Source organism: Perissodus microlepis, chromosome 20 (genome assembly GCF_051167445.1).
Source record: "Perissodus microlepis isolate ML-2025 ecotype Zambia chromosome 20, ASM5116744v1, whole genome shotgun sequence".
In the NCBI taxonomy this organism is placed as follows: Eukaryota; Metazoa; Chordata; class Actinopteri; order Cichliformes; family Cichlidae; genus Perissodus; species Perissodus microlepis.
Window position 1 is genome coordinate 32,486,552 of NC_140480.1, and position 17,125 is coordinate 32,503,676.

The 17,125-nt window shown below is 40.8% G+C and overlaps 1 protein-coding gene across 1 annotated transcript in view; it reads right to left on the minus strand.

Annotated features, from left to right (window-relative positions):
- Positions 1-9,388: 9,388 nt before the first annotated feature.
- Positions 9,389-17,125, minus strand: part of cacna1fb (calcium channel, voltage-dependent, L type, alpha 1F subunit) — a 45,562-nt gene continuing 37,825 nt past the window's right edge. Inside the window, exons 41-51 of the mRNA XM_084916688.1 lie at positions 16,982-17,112; positions 15,756-15,887; positions 15,589-15,643; positions 15,240-15,459; positions 14,269-14,376; positions 14,030-14,166; positions 13,842-13,954; positions 13,569-13,767; positions 13,422-13,484; positions 12,615-12,715; positions 9,389-12,529 (exon numbers count right to left, since the gene is read on the minus strand). Of these exons, the coding sequence (XP_084772814.1) occupies positions 12,266-12,529; positions 12,615-12,715; positions 13,422-13,484; positions 13,569-13,767; positions 13,842-13,954; positions 14,030-14,166; positions 14,269-14,376; positions 15,240-15,459; positions 15,589-15,643; positions 15,756-15,887; positions 16,982-17,112 (1,523 nt within the window). The 3' untranslated portion in view covers positions 9,389-12,265. The remainder of the gene's footprint in view (positions 12,530-12,614; positions 12,716-13,421; positions 13,485-13,568; positions 13,768-13,841; positions 13,955-14,029; positions 14,167-14,268; positions 14,377-15,239; positions 15,460-15,588; positions 15,644-15,755; positions 15,888-16,981; positions 17,113-17,125) is intronic.

Consider the following 17,125-nt stretch of genomic DNA (forward strand, 5'->3'; position numbering starts at 1 on the left):
AGGACTGATTTTATTCATACCATAGTCCGTGAGAGTCTAGATCTATTTTTCTCAGTCTCCCAAGAAACTGCAAATATGAAGTCTTCTTTCATTTTTGCATTTACTGGAGTCGCCCCCTGGTGGTCATTAAAACGAATAAGACCTTACTTAAACCAGCATGCTACATTTATCCTTTACTTACAGTCTGTGCCTCTCAGTCACCCCCCACCCTGCCACTCAGAGGTCATTATGATTAACATCATCATCACTTGTTGATTTGTTGAGAGATTGCATTAAGCTAGACGACTGAAGTTCAAAAACATTTAGGTCACTTCAGTAAGTCGGTGCTTTTGAAAGATAGTTATATTTTTAAGTTAAAGTAACATTGATTGCATTTAGTGGAATGATTCATTTAAAAAAATTGTCTCTTTATAATCTTCATTAACAACAACCATTTGCAAAAAACCATGTTCCTTTAATAAACTGTTGCACTCGTTTCCCTAAAACACAAAGAATTGTTGTGTGTCAAGACTTTTGCACAGCACAGTATCTTAAACAACCGTCACCCTGGTGTTCCAGCAGTACTCATCATGCAAAGTCACTGTTTAATCAATAAATAAAACCTCTAACAATTAGCACAGCTGGAAAGTGTGGTGCCGATTAAAGACACCACTTATGATTTCCTGCTATGGTGTGCACTACTCCCTTCACAGAAGAGAAGACACAGGCTTTAACCCGACCTGGTGCGTGCTGACCAAGAAGACAAGAAGTCTGCAAGAACCAAATGGTGCTGCTCATGAAGGGAGTAGTGTGTACAGGTGGTATGTTGTATTCATTTTGAGGGGGAAGTTTTTACTGCATGGAGCTGTTGACCATGATGTCATAATTAAACCCATAAATGCTGATGTGCCAGACACTCATCAGTGTGTGCAAGCATCTCTGGTTAGCATTTTAACTCACTGGATTTGAATAAAAACAAACAAACAAACAAACAAACAAAAAAAACAAAAGCACTACGTACTCCCCTAAAGATATTACATAAAAATCACCTGTGAATTTAACATCATATTAGCTCAAACATACCTTTCTGTCAAAACAAGGGCTTTTCAAAGTGACCCCAAATCTCAGAGTGGCAGTTTTTAAGTCAAAGGACAAACAATAAATTCTCGTAGCAATTAGCAGCATCATTTCAAACAGACTTACAGGTGTGTCGGGATGGCACAGATCAGACAAATGAGTTGGAGAACACACCCAGCCCTTATATGACCTCCCCGCCCCTTCCCCTTCTCAAGATAATTTGGACTGAAGTGACTCTAAAGAGGTAAAACCTCCAGCTACTGTTCCTAGATATGGTGGTTTATAGGCTTTATAAATACAGGAGAAGGTTTAAAGTGAAAAAGATAAAGAGTAGAAAACATTTAAAACAACCAATCACACGCATATCTGCCAATGAGGAACCTGGAAGGTGGGGTTTTACGTGTGGTCATGTGGTATCCCTGGCAGAGGAAAGATTATGTCATGGCTTTCAGGTGGCACAGGTTTCCCTGACCTTTGTGCAACAATGGCAACAGGCTACATATGTCTGCTGGTTTGGTGTGTGTGTCATGGAAATGGCAACAGATGGAAATGGGCTGTTAATTCTGTTTGAATCAAATGAGCTAGCTGAGCTCCAGTTAGGGCTGAAAGACGGATTTTGAGTGAGTGATCCTTTCCATCCATCCTTCCTTCCTTCCTTCTTTCAACCGGAGCTCATCCTTCAGTCAGCCAGTAGAGGGAGCTCAGACCACATCAGACTGGGTCAGACTTGTCACTCCACACAGGTAGGTACAATGGTGACACATTTTGTTTCACAGGTAGGCCCCTTGTGATATTTTATGCTACATGTTTTTGTAATGTTCTTTTACAGTGGTGGGTTTTGGCCCCTTGTAACAAACCCAACCTTCAAACAGAGTTTGGGCTTTTTCAAGATAAGATTGGGAAACTCTGAAGGATCTCAGTAATATGCATGTCTCTAACACAGACTGGGCAGTTGAAAAAATTCAGTCTGCATTTCATCCATACATTTGATGTCAAGACAACACTTGGAAGCTACTTTTCTGATGAGAATAAAAATATAAATTTATACTGCAGCATCCCCTATTTTAGCTGTGAGTTTATGCATCTCCACGTTTAACCACCAGGGTTGCTTCCAGGATTTTAGTGGGTGGGGGACCAAAAAGCATTCAAGGGGGAAACTCACTGAAATCTCCAGGAGTTCTAAGGCACACAGCTCCTTATTCTATCAACACGCATTGAGAAAAATGTTTGCCCTGTAACAATACGGTGACCACACTAAAACACATTTAACACAAGATAATGGAGGTGACCAAAATGCAGTTTAGTTGCAACAATAAATACATCGGATTTCATTTAATATAGTCTGTACCTGCCCATGGACCGCAGGCAAAATGAACCAGTATCTACATTTATTAAAAGGCATCTTTTTCCTGATGACAATGATGTTTCCGTGACAAATAGAAAATAAAATCAATGAAATTAAAAGTAAAAAATGTCCCACATATCCTTTGGTTTAAGTTCATTTTTACAACATGTTTTTGAAGCAGTGGACAAAGCCACTCTGAGAATTAACATACACCTATATTATTTATCATCATATATTTACAAAGATGCATTGTTCAGATTCCTTTATTAGCATCCACAGGCACAGCCATCTATCCTCACATGCATGTTTTCAAAAACAAACAAACAGATGAGCATAATGCGACTTAATGAAGAAGTAAAATAATCATAAATAATTCACACAGCGTCAGGTAGGAGATCAAAGCCACAGTCTCTTTCTCTGAATGAGGCCTGCTGCAGGAAAGCTGCCGTGTTTATACCATGCTGTTCTGCACTTTGGGACTCGAAGCCGTGTCCAGAAGGAAGAATGACGCGAGCTGAGGCTGCAAGTCGACAAGTAAAATTGATCCAGCCGGTCTGGGTCCATCTGGGATTCACCAATCAGCCTGTTTGAATGAGAGAGTTTCTCATTCAAACACAGAGGAAAACAGAGTGAATATAAACACTATAATAATGAATAATTGTCCAAAATATTTAGAATACCTTAAAATTTCAGCCCACACAAATATATCAACAGCAGTGATCACAAAACGGTGTATAACTGAATACAGTAGTGAGATCTTTAACCAGGTCTTCCCATTAACACCTGACCTGTCCAGAGGTTCAGTTCAATGAGCTCATCAATAGCTTCAATGCTAAAATGTTAAATGTTATGGACACTATTGCTCCCATTAAGGTGAAGGTTATCTCTGGAAGGAAGAAGTCTCCATGGAGAAACTCCACACTGGTCAAAAATGAAAAAAGAGAGTGTAGGAAAGCTGAGCGCAGATGGAGAAAAACAAACCTCCAGGTTCATTATGACATCTATAAAGAGATACTTCACAATTATAATTCACAACTGAAGAGTGCAAGGAGGTCCTACTTCTCTGACATCATCACCAAAAACAGCCATAATGCTCGGGTCTTATTTTCTACAGTTGCCAGGCTAACAAACCCTCCTGTGTCAGTGGCAGCTGAACTTCATTCGACCATGGCCTGCAATGACTTTGCCAAATTCTTCACAGAAAAAATCCAAAAGATTAGACAAGCAATTGGTACATCAACAGCAGATCCAGGATATGTACTGTGTCCACCGAAAAACTGTTTAAACACCATGAAACAGTTTCACCCTATTAACAGCAAAGACCTGGAGGACATCTTAGGTCAACTGAACTCCTCCTCTTGCTGTTTAGATGTCCTGCCAACAAGTTTTTTCAAAAAGGTCTCAAAGACTTTGGAGTCAGACCTGTTACAGATAGTCAACTTTTCTTTAATGTCAGGTGTGTTTCCAGAACCTCTAAAAACTGCTGTAATTAAACCTATACTGAAAAAGGACAAGACACAAATGAACAACTACAGGCCGATCTCAAATCTCCCATTTTTAAGTAAGATCATTGAAAAAGCAGTTTCTCAACAGCTCAATTACTTCTTAAAACACAATAACTGCTATGATGCCTTCCAGTCAGGTTTTAGACAGAACCACAGCACTGAAACCGCTCTGACCAAAGTGTTTAATGACATATGTCTGAATACAGACAGTGGAAAAATGTCAGTCTTAGTTTTACTGGATCTCAGTGCAGCATTTGATACAGTTGACCACAACATATTACTCAAACGACTGGAGAACTGGGCAGGTCTCTCAGGAACTGTACTAAACTGGTTCAAAACATACTTAGAAAACAGGAAATACTTTGTATCAATAGGTAACTTCACATCTGAGCAGACAAGTATCACATGTGGAGTTCCCCAAGGTTCCATCTTGGGACCCCTTCTGTTTAACATTTACATGCTCCCACTGGCACAGATTATAAAGAACAACAAAATAAACTATCACAGCTATGCAGATGACACACAAATATATATCACAATGTCACCAGGAGACCGAGGCCCTGGACAGGCTCTTGGTAAATGCATTGAGGAAATTAATGACTGGTTGTGCCACAATTTTCTCCAGCTAAACAAAAACAAAACTGAGGTAATAGTCTTTGGCGCCAAAGAAAAACGATTACAGGTCACCAGAGAACTTCAATCTATACACCTAAAAACCACAAACCAGGCAAGAAATTTGGGTGTAGTGATGGATGCAGACCTAAACTTAGAAAAACACATTAAGACAATAACAAAATCAGCTTACTATCACCTCAAGAATATTTCAAGGAAAAAAGATCTGATGTCACAACAGGACCTGGAAAAACTAGTCCATGCATTCATCTTTAGTAGGCTTGATTACTGTAACAGCATCTTTACAGGTCTACCTAAAAAAATCAGTCAGACATCTACAGCTCATTCAGAACTCTGCTGCTCGAGTCCTCACTAAGACCAAAAAAGTGGACCAGCTCTGAGGTCTTTACACTGGCTGCCTGTCCGTCAGAGGATAGACTTTAAAGTTCTGATGCTGGTCTATAAAGCTCTGAATGGTTTGGACCAAAATACATCAGTGACCTCCTGACCCAGTATGAACCTTCCAGATCCCTCAGGTCATCTGGATCCGGTTTTTTATCAGTTCCCAGAGTCAGAACCAGACACGGAGAAGCTGCATTCAGCTTTTATGCTCCATATATCTGGAACAAACTCCCAGAAAGCCTCAGATCAGCTGAAACACTCAGTTTGTTTAAATCCAGGTTGAAGACTCACCTGTTCTCAGCTGCATTTGAATAAAACACCAAATCCACACTTTTAAGCTTAAATTTCAAAACTTACATTTTAACCACTGATTTTATCTACTGTTCTGATTTTATCTACTGTTTTAAAATTTTTTAAATCATGCTTTTTATTTGTTTTTGTTTTTTAATGTCTCTGTAAAGCACTTTGAATCACCTTGTTGTTGAATTGTGCTTTATGAATAAACTTGCCTTGTCTTGCCATAAATTATTTAGAAAGCACTATAAAAAACACATGGCAGACCAAATTCCTGTACAGCAGAAATATATAAATTACAATAAGAATAATAAATAGAATAAATAAATAACAATAAAATAACTGTGTCAGTTACTCACTGAGTCAAAGGCCAGCGAATAAAAATGAGTTTTTAACCTGGATTTAAAAACCACTGCTGATGTTGCCTAATGTGAAGACAAAGATCATTCCAAAGCTTCGGGGCCACAATAGAGAACGCTCGGGCTCCTCTAAGTTTTAGCTGTGATTTAGGGACCGGAGTGAACGAGGGTGGAGGGCTTCAGCTGATCGGACAAATATACAGGTGTCAGACCATTCAAGGACTTAAAAACAAGTAAAAAGATTTTAAAATAGATTCTATATTCAGTTGGAAGCCAGTGTAAGGAGGTCAGAACCAGATTAATATGTTAAAATTTTCTTTTACCAGTTAAAAACTGTGCCGCAGCATTCTGCACCAGTTGCAGGCGTGACAGAATGGCCTGGCCAGCCCCTGTTAAAAGGGATTTGCAGTAATCCAAGTGTGAGGTTATAAAAGCATGGATGACAGTTTCCAAGTCACGCCTGGGAAAAAAAGGCTTAACCTTTGACAGACGTCTGAGGTAATAGAATGAAGATTTGACCACCCCATTGTGGCCATCAAAACTAGATGCAGTGTCGATTTTTACCCCAAGATTAGTAAGGGCGCGGGGTCAGAACAGCAAAGTCAACATCTGGTGTACCAGAGGAACGATTGGGACTGAAGAAAAGGAGATATAATGAAAACAGTAGTGGTCCAAGAATAGATCCCTGCGGTACACCCCATGGCAGAGTGGCCGCAGAATATGAAGCCGAACCCAAATTAACACAAAAGCTCCTGCTAGAGAGATATGATTACAAAACACATTCCACCATCTGACCCTTAACACACGTGACCTCTTGTATATGACATTTTCTATTAATCAGTGATCATATCATTTGTATCAGTTAGACTGAAGACGAGACTCATCGCATTATTTAAGAAAATTATTCAGGACTGGGACACGACTGTTCTCATTATCCTAATGATGCTCTGACACACATTTGTGTAGAGGATAAATAATAAGGAAGAGAGCACACGTCCCTGTGGACATCAGACTGGATCTTATTATAATACAAGAAAATCTATCTGTCCACAGACTCCTCCTATATGATCAGGAGTTGAGCAATCCCATTAATATCAAATATTATCAGGTCATCATGTTGCCTGGCAACCACCTACCAACATGTTTAATTGATCTGTTTGTAGTTTATGAACCTATACCACCTTTAAGCAGGGTATCGTTTTCATTTCGCCACAAAAACATCTTGGTAAATATTAAATATACTTATTTTGGATATCAGTATCAGAATTACATCACATCAACTAACACAGTCTTTATTCGTGGACTGTAGCATGGCCATGTGTGCACTAGTTAGTTAAAGTGTCAAGAATCCACAAGAATTTTATTTAGGTTGAAATGTTTTAAGAGTCTAACTTAAACTAGAAATTAAAATATGAGGCCAAATTTTACTGAAGGCTGAACAAAACTAGCAAAAGCAGTTTCCTTTTTTTTTTTTTTTTTTTACAAAGTTATAAACTTCCTGGTACCAGCTGAACTCCTCTAACTGTAGTTTCTTACCTACGGTGGTCCCTAGAGACAAAGCACTTACAAATTCCAAAACACATACAAACCCCCAAAACACATGCAAACTCCGAAACACAACGGAAGTGCTCCAGGTCGCTAGGGGCAGTGGTGAGCTTTTGTTACCTAGTAACTACACAAGCCAGGAAGTACCTGTGTCCACTGTACCATCTGGGAACTCTTCTTGTTTAGCACTCGTAATAACACAAACACTAAATCCTCCTTCTCTTGTGCTGTTTTGTAGCAGTGTATACACCTGAGACTGTCACCTGTCTGTCTGTCCTGCACTCTCTCTCTGTTTCTTTCTCTCTGATTGTGTAATAAAAGTATGAACATGTATTAATAAGTTACACTTGTGTTTGAATCCTGCAGCTTATCACACATTTGATTTCCATGTGTGACAACTGCAAGTGTCCAGAGTGAGGACAGACTGAGGGACCCACTGCTGCACATCATCTGTGAGGCTTTGCACCCCTGATGATCCACCAGGACAAACTCAGCAGTGTGTGAGGAAGAGGAGGAGGAAGAGCCAGCAGCAGCTGACAGATGGAGAGAATAGACAGACTGTTCCCTGTTTGTGAAGGACTGCTAGGAAAGTTTAAAATAACTAATTGTCTGTCCTGAATCAGTCTTATTAGGTAATGTTCAAATAATTTTATCATTCCAGTGTTTTCAGTGTGGGAGAAAGTACTCAGGGCCTTCAAGTTACACACTATGAAAGGCAGCAACAAGTTTAATGTTCAGAAACCTAAAGTATGTATCAGCAGCAGAATGGAGCTAAAAATAAATGTTTGTTTTAGTTCTATGAAGCTTTGAGTATTTTGGATTAGTAGCACTGCTGTGTTTGTTGCATCATATTGTTGTAACTGTTTATATGCTTTATATATTCTGAGGTAAGTTGATCTATAGTGTTACATCATATTCTATAAGGATGTTATGTGTTTGTAGACTTTCTGGCCAGTTTGACCCATTTAGCAGAAGTCAGCCTGTTTAAGGCTCTGATATCTATTCTGTATGACTTAAAGCAGTTATGACATGGTCTGATTTTCTCACCCAATAAAGGAATATTTAATATATCAGTCTACTCTTCATTTTATCAGAAACAGTTATCACAGCTTGTACATTTTCTTTTTATACATATATGTAAGCATTGAGCCAAATGTAATGTAATGCCAACATATTAAACAAACAATATTTGTCTGTTATGTATAATACATCTATATATATATATACACTGTCAAAGATACTTGTCTGTGAGTGAAGATTTAAGGTGATAGGAAATATAAATAAATGCAACTTGAATCTTTGACCCAGAGTTCAAGCTCACTGCTGTAATACATCCTTTAATATATATATATATATATATATATATATATATATATATATATATATATATATATATATATATATCATAATGATCTGACAATACATATGATATTGGCCATAATATATTTACATTACCACAGTGAGATGACTTTAGTCTCATGAACAACATTAGCTAATTGTTATTTACTAACTAATCTTAAATGACTGTTCAGTACAGAAATTACGCCCAACTATCATGTTTTACAGTCCCGTGGTCTCAGCCTCAGATATTCAGCTAATCAAAGTTATGTCATAAAAAATGAATGACCAACAAAACATTTTCTCTCCTTCATTTCTGTCAAGCAATGCTGTATGAAACGTTTCTCGCGGTTAGTATCATGGTTGCTAGGCAACCTGAACAGCGGGACGGAGGCTAGACCGTTCCATTTCACAAGCCTCTCACTTCCGCACTTCTCGTACTACGTACTATGCACCGTACATAGTACGCGTAGTGCGCGTACTTCAAGTGTGCGGTCTCTTAATTGGGACACAGCCCCTGAATTGGGACACAGCCCATGTGTTTGCAACAAACTTGCCGTTTATTTTGCAAATCGAGCTCAACACTGCCCCTAGCGTCCTGGAGCACTTCCGTTGTGTTTTGGAGTTTGTAAGTGTTTTGGAGTTTGCATGTGTTTTGGATTTTGTAAGTGTTTTGGAGTTTGTTCATGCTTTGTCTCTAGGGGCCACCGTACTTACCAGATACTTTCACATTGAATAATTTGGAGAAAAATGTTGGATATAGATTGTTGTACATCCTGCTGTATATGTTCTGCATTTTTATATGCTGTGAGGTTGCATGGGTGCCAACTGGGTCAAGTCTCTCTCGAATAAGATAAAACAAGTTGTTTTAAGTGTGCTGTCTTACAGTATTGTGCACTGGGTATGAATATTAACACAGAAGAGTCCGGCAGTAGGTTGTTTTCAGTCTTTATTTGAGGTAAATGAAGGTTCAGACAGAGCTGTTTCTCAGCTGAACATGGTAGTTTAATGTCTGAGGGCGCTGTGAGGAGAAAATCCAGGTGTGGAATTAAAAGCCCTTAACTGCTGGGAAACTGTGCAAACTGTCGGAAAGAAAAAAGAATGGAAAAAAAAAGAAAAAGATGAAAACACAAAAGTTCAGAAGAGACATAAACACCACTGGACCGCTGGCCGGCACGAATGAAACGGAAATCCCGTCCTTTCTGTGAAAGTCGATAAAAAATATCAAACATCTGAAATAAGAAAAGCTGAATACATCAAACAAACACACTCCTGACAAATAAAAAAACAAACAAAAGCAAAGTCTTTTCAGGTCTTCGTGTGTAGATAAGACTTTCATTAAAACACGTGACTGTGAAAACAAAATGAAGCTCAGCTTACGCTCCACTTATTTATGCTTCTTCATCACAAGCGTCTCCTTCCCAGCCTCAGTCACATTTTCCTAACTCACTGCACAAACCTAGCAATGGAAGTTCAAGGATACCTCTCCTTTGACTTTGACACATTAAATTTTAAACTTTTTTCCCTTAATTGTTCCATATTTATAATTTTACTTCAATTCCTCTTTTTTTTAAATTCATGTTTACAAAAACATACAAATGGATTATTAATTACACTGACATATAGCCGGAGTTTTGACATGAGCACTTGGAAAAATAAATAAATGCTATGGAAGAAAACAATGTTTTTATTTCTGCATCTTCTGAAGAAGAAATTTTTCTACCACGAGAACTTTTTTGATCAACAATTTCAGCAAAACGTCAAAAGATTTATCCAGTTTATATGTTAACCTCTTCTTTCTGCTATCATTCAAATGATTAAATCATCTGCTAACAAGATGGGAACACAGCTAGCTCGTATTTATTTGCTTCAGTTGCTTTATTTTTATTAGCATTATTGTGTTACTGCATAAACCTTGCCTTCTCATTACCAGCTCATCGGCTTTATTCAGAGACTGCATTAGAGTAGCTTTATCAATACTGGCCATTTTTAAGTGCCTTAAGCCTTAAGCCTAAAGAAGGGCAGCACCAGTGCTGGTGAACTGTACTGCCGCTAATTGTTTGGTGTGTCTGTTGTTTAAAGATATCCGTGAAGTTACACGGATTAAACTTTATCTGACTGTGACATTATATAACATAAACTAAAGACAGAAAGTAAAGACAAGCAAAGGTCCCCTTTAAAATTTTTTTTAAACATTACTGAGTATTAGCTAGCCCTAAACTAAATCTGTACGCAACCGTTAGTGGTTAGCAGAAGTCAGCACTTAGCTTAGCTACCCAGCAACTTGCTAATCTTTTTAAAATTATGACATGTATTATAGAGTTTTATAAGTATATAGTAAGTATACATGATAGTGGTTGTATAATTTAGTGTCTGACAAAGTATTACATGCCAATTTTTTATCAGAAGTTCCAGTTTGCATTTTAGGCTAACAACAGCATAATGCTAATTCTTAATCAGCTGGTTAACGATGGTATTAAATGTATCTGAACTCATAACCTTTTGTGTATTTTCTGTGTCTAAATGTAACATAAAATGCCGAGGTGCCTTGCAGTTGTCAATAGCTAAAACCTTTGTGATAAAATAATAGTAAAAATTATATTATTAACATTCATTTATATTCTCTTTTGCTAGTTTACTCACAATTTAGTTAAAATAGCATTTAAGTCTGATAAAAAACATTTTAAAAATGTATTCGTGTTATGTCACTAAAATTGTATCATATTCAAATTTTATCCTTCTAATGTCCACCAGGGTATAGAACTATTACCCTATGGCTCTTTTAAATTATCATTACATACTTTCCTGATGGGTTTAAAGTAAAAAATGATATTGCAACAGGGTAGTCACTAATGCTCTGCTTGGCTTGCTTCAAGGCAAGTGGACGATGTCATTGAGGCTCTGTTCATCTTTCATTTACAGTCTATGGCTCTACATCGCACACCACTCAAACTGTCATGTGAAAAACTGCCTGCAGTCATTGAAACAATATGTAATAAGTATAATATCAGGACTTGTGTTTGGTTTCCTCTCATTTTACTACAGCACATTTTATCAGCAATACATTTCCATATTTTCCATGCTCGCTGGCATTGGATCACTTTGAGCTGGCGGCGATGTTTTGGACAAACAGGTTGCAAAAGTGAAAAGTTTTATTTCTACCTTGTTGTTTGAGTCACTGGCACACATCTGAATTGATGCAGAGTGAACTGGAGTAAACCTGTTTAACCTTTTAAACCTTTAGAGAGACTTTGTCTCCGAAAAGGCCACCAAAAAATTCCCGGAGTCACCGGAAGCTGCTGTGTTGTTGAATCACAAACACATGCCTGTCTGCCTAGGCCCTCCTGCCCCTCAGCTAGTCAGTGACTTGAGTATTAGCAGGAGTTGCCTCTCAAGTCAACATTTTCTTTTTTTAAAAAAACCCTCATGTCCCTCTTTGTTTCTCGTCTCATCCTTCGTTCTCTATTTTCCCACCTGCTTTCATTGTTTTCCTAACTTGTGACATTTTTAACCCTTTCTTAACATTTGTTCTTCCTTCCCTTCTTCCATTTGTCCTTTGTATCCAGATTTCCATCCTTTTTTATTTTCTTCCTTCTCCCTTGATTTCGTTCCTTCTCCCAATCCCTCCATCCTCTTCATCCATCCCTCAACAGTGACCTCGATCTCTCCTCATTCACCAAAACTTTAAATTAACTACTCCCCGACTCCTTCCTCTAACTGGTTAGGCGTCCTGGAAGTCAAATTCTAAACATGGCTCCTGCTGATTGCAAATGTCCCATCTCCATCTTTATCCTGATTGGTCCAGAGCCTCAGAATGATGTCACACAGGTCATCTCATCAGCCAGCTCATCCTCGTCATGGCCTGTCCTGATTGGCTCCTCATCGCTATAGAGCGCAGCTTGGTCGCTGGCAGCGTTGCTGAGAAAGCTGTGGCTCCCTGAGCCAAGAAGGTCACTGGCAGCCGACTCCATCTCATCCACTGTCATGTGGCACGCATCAGCGATCTCCCTCTTCGCAAATGCCACAAACTTTGGATCTCGAGCGTAAAGACCGAGGCCCTCTGAGATCAGAACCTGCGGGGAGATTAACACAACCGGGATAAATCGCTGATTCTGGACACAGAAACTGATCAGAGATCAATCAGCAGTCAGTTCTTACCGCCTCCACCAGACTGTCAGCTGACCCTCTTTTCTCAGTGAACGGTGCTCCAAGGTGAGAGGGGACTCTGAGGGTTGTGTACGCCCTGTATGGGGGCGGAGCTGCAACACAATCACGTGACACATTCAGACACGGAGCGTGACCACAGGCCGTGGACACAAACTGGCCTGGAGGCCTGCTCCCTACCCAAGAGTATGCACACAGAGTTTGATGGCACAAACGCACAAAGAATCTAACTATAGCACTGACTTTGGATGTTACATCTCTGCAGTTACAGCACAGCAGATACACCTGTGCAACCTGCTGTACATGTGAATGAGCGTTCTTTAGAGAAACGTTATTGATCAAGTCGGTAAATTTCTAATATCCTTAAAAATGACAAAAAGAGGCCGTTCCTTTTGTCTACGTGTAGTGTCAAATAATCTTAAAATTTTGATGCACCTTTTCCCTCCACAAATGATATCACAGACGGTTTCCCTCTGTGCCCACTCTGGTCCTCCGCTGCTCCACCACTATGTGTCCTCTGAACTTGGGCCAGCAGCATTAGCATCCAGGCCCTGCACAGGAGGCAGTAACTGTGCCAGAGCTGCTGTCAGTTTATGCTTTGCTGACCTGCTAACTGCACCTTCCTCCCAGAGGCTGTCTGCGGTTACTGCCAGAATAACAGTTTTCACTGCCTAATTAAAAAAGAGGAGGAGGATACATTTTCAAGTTCAACTGATTTCTGAAATTCAACCTGATGACGCAGCACTGTCTAGAGTTTGTGTGTAAAAACTATCTTAGTGTGCAGTTGTTCGTCCCTCTTACCTGATGTCCCTGCTGGGCTGCCGTACCAGGCTGGTCTGGGTGCCGCACCTGTCACGCTGACACCTGATGGATGAGAAAGGTGCGACTTTAAACCACAGGAACACGTTTACAGTGCGGCTAAAATCAACAAAACTGTGGTGTCCTCACCTCTTCCTGCTCCTGCCTTCTTTATTTCACCCGCAGGTCCTCCTCCTCCTCCCCAGGGTGGGCTTCCTTCCTCCTCCACCAGGATTAGAGGAGCATAGAGGAGGCGACCGCGGCGAGGGCAAGGGTTCGCCCAGGATGCCGAGGAGGCCGCCGTGGAGCGAACGGAGGAGTGACGAGACTCGAAGCTGTTGAACGTTTGCTGAGGAGAGGAGAGTGTTTGATTTCACTGAAGAAGAGAGATTTGTGTGTGTGTGTGCTTGCTGTGTGTTTTACCTGTGTGCGCGTGCGACGCGGTGGCGATGTCGGGTGGTAGGTCCCGGGGATCGGCAGGTCGTCGCTGCTGCCCTGCCTCCTCAGGCACTGGATGTTAAACGACGGCTTCCGACCTGATGAACAAAAAACTCATATGAGGTGTGATGATGCAGGTACGCTGCAGAGAGGATTCTGGGACATCGTCTCACCTGTGGGTGTGGCAGGAAGTAGGCGTCTTCTGGTCGTCCTCCTCCCCTCGCTGTAGCCATTACCATAGCTATTGTTGGTATAGGAGGCGTGGCCATCGTAATGGTCTCTGTACAGAGGAGGCTCATCAGGATAATGTCTGCAAACACACAAAGGAAAATGAATCCTTCTCCGCTATGTCGATGTGTGCCCTCCAGAAATGTCAGTCGCCTCTGAGGATGACATTAAAGCTAAAGTGTACCTTTCTCTGGAGGTGATGCTGTCATTGTCTTCTTCTCTGCTGTAGTAACCCTGCTCGCCACAAGCCTCCATGTCTCCGTTCCTCCACAATCTGTCCCGTGAGTCCCTTCTACAGGTCACAGAAAGTGTCAGATTAAGTCAGTTTATTTAGAAGCATAATTAAAAACATTTACCCAGAGTGCTGTACAGCTCATAGAATAAAATGAGATAACATTAGAGCAACACAACATATTAAAATACACAAAAAGAGTAAAACCATAGAAGTACAAAGCAGCCAGAATAAATAAAGATACTGATGGCTGCCAGTACTACCCCTCACCTCCTTCTTGAGTTATTGCCTTCACAAGATCTTCAGAAAACTTGACCTCTGACCTTGAGCTCAACGTCACACTTAAAGTGCACTTATGGTATCAGTTTGAAAATCCTACGTCGCCTCATTCTCGTGTTCACGCAGCTGGATGTCCACGCTGCCCCGCGCAGAGATGACAACATGCCATCAGCCTTTTACAGCTGAGGCATAAAAATGGGTTAAAACCTTTTGGTTTTGTTGAGGTCCTGAAGGGAAGGTGCAGTTTATTCCACTATGTAGGGGCTTTTGCCATAAAGACTCCGTCACCTCTGTGAGCTATAATGTGGACCTTAGGTCAGGTTAGGAGCATCTGCTCAGCAGACCTCAGTGGGAGTGTGCAAAGTTAAACGATGAGAGAGGTGAGGAGGTCACAACTCACAGGAGAAAGCCAATATGGTAAATTTGTAGTCTTGCTTGCATGGGCCAGTTGAGAGTGCAGCAGTGACCAAGCAGTGACAGACGACACCTGAAGGAAAACTGATCTCAATTTCATTAAAGGGTTTCTTATTGATCTGTAAGGGGCTGGGGCTGCCACCACCTGGAGGGGGGGGGGATACTGTAATTGGCTGTCACACCTGTAAATGCCATGTTTCCTTAGTGGTTTCCGTTGTGTGACCGCCTACCTTCGTTTGGAGTATGACGGTCTTTTGTGGCTGTGGTCCAGCAGGCCGTTCTTCACGGATGAGCGGCGGTAGGGATGTCGATTAATGGATGACCTCACGCTGTCTCCCCAGCGAAGATGTTCGTCGTGATCGCTGCCATTTGCCATCTTGGTGAGAGACCCGACCCGGTGTATCAGACCTCCGTTAGAGACGCTGCCGTCACCCACAACACCGCCCTGACCTGCACAAGAAGGTGAGGTGGACACACTAAGTGTCATGTAATCACAACTGTTTTCCTCATTTACATTTTAAATCCTTTTGTGTTGTTACATGATGCAGCTTGATGATAACGAATTAACTGGTCATTTACCAGTAGGTGTCAGTAATGAGCCACGTCGATCTTTCTCTGCATAACCATTTTCAGCCTGCAGAAAAAATACAAACTTAATCTCTTTTAAAGGCCCATTCAAGTATTTTCTAAAAAGAAAAAGTTGAGAAGTTTGTCAGACGCTTAAGTATGTAAAACTGAATAAAGACCTTATATACAGCATTCTCCTCCATCTCCTCGTCCTCCATCATGGCCTCCTCCTCCTCCTCCAGGTCTTCGTTCAGAGCCAGGCGCATCTCTGGACCCAGATCCTGCAGAGTCTTCAGACCAGCTTTACAGAGCTACACGGAAACACAAAAAAAATGCATGAAGACGTACTTGTTGTAACAGCATCATGCACAAATACAGATCCCAGTTTCTTTGCTAAAGGCATCTTCAAGCTTTGGTTGGACTCTAATTCAGTTTAAGAGCTCTTTCTCAAAAGCATCACATCTGACGACCGAATTAATGAGTGACTCTGAGCACTCCTCAGGTGATGGGAGAACAGAGATGAAGGATAAAATATAAACAAACAAAAACAAGACTGGTACAGACCCTATAATCAGCTTCATCTATGGATTCAAAACCCTGTATTCAAATTTTCTCTAGGAGCTTTCCCATCCGTCCGTCATCGTGTAATTATTCCAAATTGTGTTAGCAAGCGAAACAGGTATTCCAGATGTGCTTTCCCCAGCAACATTTTCAAGATCTTCCTGAGGTGCTCCCAGGCTTAGAGGAGCTATATAATCTCTCGGGCAACCTCTGGGTCTTCTCAAGTGTCTCCACCAAGTTGGGCATGTCTGGAAAACCTCCAAAGATGTCCAAGAGGAATTTTTATCAGATACTCGCACCACCTGAATTTACTGAATTTCCCGGAGGAACCCACCCGAGGGATTAATAAAGTTTCATCTAATCTAATCACCTCAACTGGGTTCTTTCTATTTCAAGGAGCAGCAATTATATTCCAAGCTACCTATGAATGTCTTAGCTCCTCACCTCATCTCTAAAGTTGACCTACCCACCCTACACACGAAACTCATTTCAGCCACTTTTATCCTCAGCGTTATTTTTTTAACTACCCACATCTCATGATGGTAGGTCAGTGCTGGGATGCAGATCGACTGGTAAACTGGAAACTTTGCCCTCCAGTTCAGCGCTCTCTTCAGCAGGAAACGAACATCACAAACTCTTGGGTTAATCTCATGCTTTACCTTCACATTACTCACAAACAAGACCCCAGGATATTTAAACTCTGTTGTTTGGAGCTTTGGTTTCTTCAGTCATTAAAAAAGAACAAAAACATGTTGGGTTACTGCTGCCTGTCTTATATTGCCTGATACTGTTGGTTTGCATCTTGCCACTTTGCAGCCTTCTGTCAGTAAATAGACAGACAGACCTGGACAGCAGACTGGTTGGGTGAGTCGTTCTCTCCGGTCAGATCTCCCTTTTCTTTCCTCCTCCTGAACTTCCTGAAGTAGTCTTGGATGAGGAAAGTGGCATAAAACTTCCCAACAGTTACTTCCTCCTCTGTGGATGGAGA